Genomic DNA, 7,523 nt, shown 5'->3' on the forward strand with positions numbered 1-7,523 from the left:
TGAATATATAACGTGTGAAATTACTCTCAAATAGTTTAGTAATATTAGCAAGTGCGTAAAATAGTAGAATAAAAAAAATGCGAATTTTAAAATTATTTTAATATCAATTCGGATCTTGTGCACAGATTATAAATATTTAAAAAATAATATATTATTGTTTCGTTCGATTGTATGCTTGCTTTGAAATAACTGAGGAATGGAGATCGTTCACTTTTATCACAAAATTAGTACTAACGATATCTGTGCATAAGACCCCAATTTATATTTGAAGAGAAGCGAAATTATTTAAAGAATATTCAGAGAGTTAATATGTAAGGGGAGATGTCCCGTTATAGAGAGACATAATTATGAACTCGTGAAGTTATTATAAATTAAAAGTATTTTACAATACGCTTGTGCCTGTCCCCAGGACTTGCTACGTTGTACCATTCATTTGCAGGCCTTGGTGTTGTACTAAATTCTTGATTAAATTATAATGTTTATCAAGGTCATTATAGATCTCTTTAAATGTAATAATGGTATTAAGTTCTTGTGCTATGATAAAAGTTCAAATCACAAAATATTGATAAGTTAGAATACATTATATCTATGCAATAAAATTAATGCTTTATCTTTCGTAAAATATTTCCTGTCTTGATGTATGTATATCTTGTAACAAAGTTACTGTACGAGTTAGGTCTAAGGTAGGACCAATGTCACGATAGATCTCCTTTAAAAATATACTTAAAGATGACATAATCTCTTCTGTTGTGACTCCATACAAATATACTTGCCTTAACTTAACAATAGTCTTCTATTGATAATATAAACCAACAGACTGGTCTGTGTTGATACCATAATTCGGAAATAGATCATTGTTATTGCGTAATCATGATTTTAATTATTTTCTATTTGAATGTGATTGTATTTATTTTGTTGTAATTATTAGAGTTTATTTCTTAAGTGTAGGCCTTGTAACGGTCAGGGGAACAAACTGAGATAGAAGTGTTTTAGTTCTTGGTGTTAGCACCGGGTCCGTGGCAGCATCAGATATAACCTGTCGAACTATCATTACACACTTACTTGAGCTACGGCGATATCTGTAGACTTAGCATGTTATAAGTCGTACATAGTTTCTGTGTTTTTTTTTATTTTAAACAAACGCTGTCTTTTTGATACGTTTGTTATAGTTTAATCATTCTATATAGTTACATTTCCATGATAGCTTATACAGATATTAGTTAGCAATACACCTACCGATAGGAATTGTATTGATCCTGACGACTGCATAATAATCTAGTAATTAAAGTATCTACATATCGTTCGTGTATAACGAACGAGTTAAATTTGCAATAATTCAGTGCTGTATACATGTGCTATTTGGTTATAAATGTGTTAGCTAAGTTATTTAGTTCTGGGTGATCAATTTTTAACGTGTTTTTTACAGTATGACGTTTTGATGTATGATGTAATATTTTACGTCACAAACTGGTTCATTAAGTTATTGCGAATGTATCGCCTGTAATAATTCATAATGGATTGTTGAACTAACAAATTATTTCCATTTATTTAATTGAATTCGAGTCGTACAAATCATTTTTAATGTCTGTTAAATATTTGTAGTAAGTTGTTTTTAGATTAATTCGAATTTTACTGCTTGTACAAAGGTGTGCTGTTATGTGTAAACCGGCTATAGAAGTTCAAGCGAATAACAAACATCAATTAATTTCCAGTTAACAATATTTTTTATTCAAATTTTACATCTTTCATGACACGTATAGTATATTAAATTTGTTTCGACTATGGCCCACAATACTTGCACATTAGAAGAAAAGAAGTTAAAATAAAAAAGCTACTACAAATATTTAACATTTTTATAGTGTGTTTTAAAGTGAGCAATACGTCTAATTATTATGCGCGGGAGGTAATTATTTTAATGAATTACTGAAAAGTACTGTTTAAGTCTTTGCTGCGTAAAAATATCGTCAATCCGACGTTAGACCGGTTTTAAACGCTCGCTAAATGAAATACTATTAAAATTATGTAAAGTTTGAGGCTTAAATTATAGAATTATTTATCGGAATGCGATCAAGTCGCAATGACAATATTCAGAAGTTAATAATTTATTGATAAAATTGTGTTACGATACATATTCAGTACTTTTTCGAGATATTTTAATGGATGTAAATTATTTTACTTTATTCGGTGTTAAATAATTATGTATATGAAGTTTATTTATTTAAAATGTGAGTAATTTTATACCATAATGGGCTTTTGCTACAAAGGACGCGATTCAAGAAAATGGAAATAATCAGATCATATAGGTCAACATCTTAATATTATAATTAATAGTATGATTCGTGGTTATGAATTTATTTTGCTACAACACTTCGCTCCTGAGTCTAGTTCAGTGTAGCAAAAGCTTTGCGATCTTTATACAAATAAGATACACCAACTTATACACGGTAATTACAAAAAAATACAAAAAGTTGCTAACATAACAAATACAAAATTATATTGTACTGTAACCAATTGTGCCCTGTGAAATAAAACTGAAATAATCATGGATTGATTCTGCGGAAGTTTGATATGCCTGATCTGGTGAAAGGTGATGATCTGTGAGATGGTGAATGAAGTGTGAAAGAACAGGCCAGAGGATCTACCACCACGTATTAAAGTAATATTGTTATGGTTGCGAAAGAGTGACAGCGCTACACACAATTTAGAGCGGCATCTCATTCACACCCGCAGTATATTACCTTAAGACTCGGCGGTAGACCCCTAGGTCAAGAACGGACAAACACTCACACGTACATACATAGAACAGCCTTCACAGAACACAGCGTTCTGTTATCGTGTCTTATTTTTCTAAATAGTAATGTTAACACCAATAATAGGGCGTTGTAGTATAATTTCCTTAAATGCTAGAGTAGCTCGAGTTTAATATAAGATTTTATCAACCAGCGCGATAATGATCTTGGTTGGTTTTTCAGTTGCTGTGAGCGCACGGACACCGCATAGGGATACCGCTTATCGAAGCTACCGTTACGCTTACAATACATTTTTAATGTTTTTCTATTAGATTTGTACAAGTCAGTAAGTGTTCGAGCTCTCACAGTAGCGTATTTTAATAAGTCCATAGTTTGTACTTCTACAGGTGAAAAATAGAATAGCATGGTCTATAGTTATAAAATATTTTCATATTAATGTTCACAGTTGTATCGATTCATAGTCGCGTTATGTATTGTGATGACTTATTGAACAAATAGTTTAGCTTCCTAGAATTAGATATCAATCTTAATTATACAATACTTAAAAACAAACTGGATGAACATTGAGTGAAACTTTAAACCCCAATGTCTTGATAGTGAAATTATAAGAAACTGCGTACCTTACTCGAAATACTTAATTGTGATGTGATCAATACAACACCAATAATTAGCAATAACGATGATTAGAATATTAAATGTTTTAAGCAATATATCTCGCATGGTTTTAAATAACAATACATGGGTATATTCACGAAAATCAGGTTGTTTATAAAGTTTTACTCAGATGTAACAGAATAATATACAAACTTTCAACATGTGCCTATTTAATAATGCTAACTAACTCGTTTAACAAATTAGCCTAGTACACATTCTTCTCATGAAGTAATAGTCTAGGGGGCCTACTATTAATTCTTAGAGCCATTGGTGTTGTGAAAGAGACGGCACTCTACTCCGTGTAGGGTGTCGTTTCACTTCCACGACTGTCAAAGTATTCATTTTAGATATGGTAATAGGCCCCCTTGTTCATAGTTCATTCATCATCAGCCTATCGCAGTCCACTGCTGGACATAGGCCTCTCCATAGTTCATTAGATATATTAAAAGCGTCTGGAAAAGCGATATTGATCAGATGTTCATAAACCATTACAAATATATAATGATGAGCCAGCATGTCGAGGCCCTTGCACCACGACGCCAAGTTGTTTGTGCAACCCACGTAAGACTGTTTGTGTTGCATGTGTAATAGAGTTTGTATAACTAGTTATTGTGCCCGACGGTACTTATATAGATCATGTTGTGTTTACGCCACTTGTCCAGTATTATATTATAGCATTATCACTATGTTTCTTAGTATTGACAGCACGGTGCAAGATGGCCTAAATGTTTATATCTCGTTGCTTTATTGTCAAAAAGCTATTATTATACTAAGCGTAAAATACATGATATATTTTTTCAATTGTATAAATGATATTTACCTACTTAGTCACGTGTAGGGTACATTTAATTTGTATATACCTATGAGGTTTTATTTTGTTATCTGTGCTCGTACTTGCTTGTGTCATGTTTGCGCGGGAGGCGTGCGGCCTTGACCCGGTGTGGCGAGCCTCGCAGCTGCGCCGGCGCCTCTTGATTTCCATTTTTAAACTTATAGCGGTTGTCTCGTCATTGTACGAAAGTTGTGATCTGCATCCCATAGAACGGTAAAATTATTATGTAGTTATCCTTTTGTAGGTTGTCTACGTCGTTAGAGGTCGACTCTACTCTCCTATGTCATAACATATCGTTCACAATTACTACGACTAGCTGAATTTCGAGACTTACGCAATATATTTTAAAATTTAAATTGTGTTATTTACAACCTGTATTGTATATAAATCTTAACATTCATATGTCCGTGCACTTGGCAAGAGAGTCATATTTATATTGTGGTGGAATGTAATTAGTAATTTAAATTTACTCTGCTTACGGTATCATGTGGTACTGCAGCTGTGATTTTTAATAAAATAAGAATTGTATTATAATTTTATCAGGTTTTAGCAATATATAGTATTTTAAAATGTAACGGTAAGTTTTAACGTGTAACATGTATATTAATTGATGTTTTGTTATTGCCAAGAGCACGAAGACACGATACCGTTACCGAGAGGTTTGAACGCACAAGTCGACGTATTGGCATAGAGTATTTTAAAATTATTGTAAAGTTTTATTTCGAACGTGCTTCGATACACCTTGAGCAATACATGACTGTAGAAGAGTAGATGGACCAGATAAGTAATATTGCCACTGCCTCTAGATAACAAAAGTGTACTTGCACTATTTTTCTGTAATTATAAACGAATAAAAAAAATGCTAATACATTACGAAATAAGTTACAATATTTTGCTAAAAGACATAAATCATAATATAATTAGTAATTTAATTGCTAATCACAAACATCCTAAAATATGTAGAACTAAAATAGTAAACCATTTTGAAATATCCTAGTGTCCTAAATGTCATTTTGTCTATAATTATAATAAGTTTTCGAGGGAATTTATTTTCATTAAAGATAACATGTGGGATGATTCGTTTTTTCTTTTAACTCCTCATCGACATAATATCCTTTATACCTACTTCATGTTTGTGTTGGTTTTTGAATCTTACAGGTTTAGAGGTGATAATATGTTAGTTAAATTTTGTTGAAGACGAGTCGTAACTTTAACGTTGCGTATTAAAAGATTAGCGTATATGAGTATGTGTATAATGGAGGCTTGGACAGTGCGCGGGTGGCGCGCGAGTGCGGCGTTCCTATTCCACCTGTGCTATACGTCCACCGTCCACCGGCCGCCGTACACTTGAGTCCAACGCGCGAAGGGAAAGTATTGTGTTGCGGAACCGCGTCACGCCCCGCCTGCTATACTTCTCGGATTTTAGCATGAGCTGTTCGGCCCCAAGGTGATCCACTGCGCGCCGCTGTCGAAACCACGCTGTTTCATTCATTACGCTTTGATACCCTATCAGTCTACCATTCCGCGACAGTACATCCAGGTGACCAACTCATACCATTAGCATCGCTAATCTATACAGTACGTAATGTTTATTGGTTACTGCATTTTATGTGTGACTCTTGAGTCTTGTGTGACTGTGCGGTTGTTCCAGATGCGGCTAGCTTTCCGTTCGTTATGTGTTTTGATGACTGTGGCGCTATCTGTGTGTCGTCCGTACGACCCGGAGGATGCTGGTTTGAAGGATGTGCTGCCCTCTAGCGGGCAGTTTGAGGCGTTTTACCCGCGCGAGGCGCACGGCATTCCGAACGGTTCGTCGCGGCCTGCGCATGGGCACGGTAGTTTCTACAAACACCGCAACCCGGCGCTAGTTGACGTCAAAAACGCAGCGGCATACGGCTTTCGGTTTGACGGCATGAGGCGGTTCAACTTCGACGATGAGTAAACTTTAAGTAAAGTTATTTTAAGTACAACTTTAATTATTTTTTGATATTTCTTCTACCGGTTCCATAATGTTGAATATTAAGTTTGTCCACAGTCCGAATATTTTTTGTTTTAATAAAACCTTTTGCCGCATTTCTGTGTTTTAGTTGCCGACTAGCAAACTCTCAAAGAATAATTTTCCTTACTAATTATTTTATTTTTAAAATTTTACCCGTTTCTACTTGTGAATGTTTTGAGCTGTTGATATTAGCCTAAAGTTAGAAGGGATGGATTAAAACTTAGTCAAGAGATACCTAGTCTTGAATCCTAAAAAAATAACAACGTTTATAAGCTTTACGAGGCCTTACTTTACGAGAACCGACATCTAAGACGGCCGAGACGCTAGCTTTTTTTTTAGTGGTTACAGAAATATTTCTTCTCAATATTTATCCGTATTGTCCCTAAAATCATTATGAGTTCAAAAATATATGCTGTGAATATTGTGTATTATGCTTATAACAGACATTGCCTATGCCAATAAATTCAATAATTCGACTGTTGCTAAGACCTCATCTTAGTTTTTTTTTCAAATATATATATTCGCCAAATATATATAGGCCCGGATATTACCTTAGTGCCAGCCTATATAGGTACTTAGTAAACAGTGTGTATAGGGCGGTAATAAGAGGACGAGGTTATTCGATTCGGTAGGTTTTGTATTTTAAGAGTGCACAGTCATTTTTTTTTGCATAGCCTGCTTTAGACTTGCACTGCTGGGCAAAGACCCCCTTACTCTTCCAGACCTTTTATCTTGAATTTCTGGCCACGTGAACCTCGCATATTTGACTAGATCATCATCCATCTTCGTCCTGGCGTCCAGAGGGTTACGATTTTTGTGATTTTTTACATGTTAATCATAAAAAAAACATAAAATACTTATACCTATAGGTACAGTCTATGGTCAACAAACTAATATCATAGTATAGTAAGTAAAAATTATCATTTCATTCATGAAAAGACGAAGTTTGTGATGTTGTCGTTTGCAACTTTGCCGCTTGAGAAGGAGTCCATAAGAGTAAGGCCAGCCAGATTCACGCAGACCATTCCCGTCGACCCTGTGCCTCTGACTATTATAAGCAGTAGAAGAGGCCCAGGTTGTTTTAGTCGGCGCGGGGATATATCAAAGCAGGGTTAAAGTCATTAGCATTTCGACCGGAAAACTAAAAGAATAATTCTAATACTGGAAATTCATGCAGATTGCCATAAGGGGATAAAAATACGTAACATGTTATTGTAAGCCTATGCCTAACTCTACCTTTTATTTTAGCCTGAAAAATACCTCTTAATCAAGTGAAGGTTCAGAAACA

The 7,523-nt window shown here is 34.5% G+C and overlaps 1 protein-coding gene across 3 annotated transcripts; it reads left to right on the forward strand.

Moving 5' to 3' along the window:
- Nucleotides 1-6: 6 nt before the first annotated feature.
- On the forward strand, nucleotides 7-6,309 carry LOC113506219. Of its 3 annotated transcripts, none has more exons than XM_026889060.1 (2): nucleotides 7-5,814; nucleotides 5,888-6,309. In XM_026889060.1, the coding sequence occupies exon 2, from the start codon at nucleotides 5,888-5,890 to the stop codon at nucleotides 6,176-6,178; it is 291 nt and encodes a 96-aa protein (XP_026744861.1). In that variant the 5' UTR covers nucleotides 7-5,814; the 3' UTR covers nucleotides 6,179-6,309. The 3 variants fall into 3 exon arrangements, with proteins under 3 accessions (XP_026744861.1, XP_026744862.1, XP_026744863.1); XM_026889061.1 differs by having other exon boundaries at nucleotides 7-5,776; XM_026889062.1 differs by having other exon boundaries at nucleotides 7-5,683.
- The last annotated feature ends 1,214 nt before the right edge of the window (nucleotides 6,310-7,523 follow it).

The sequence above is a fragment of the Trichoplusia ni genome, assembly GCF_003590095.1.
Source record: "Trichoplusia ni isolate ovarian cell line Hi5 chromosome 5 unlocalized genomic scaffold, tn1 tig00002527_group4, whole genome shotgun sequence".
Taxonomy (NCBI): Eukaryota; Metazoa; Arthropoda; class Insecta; order Lepidoptera; family Noctuidae; genus Trichoplusia; species Trichoplusia ni.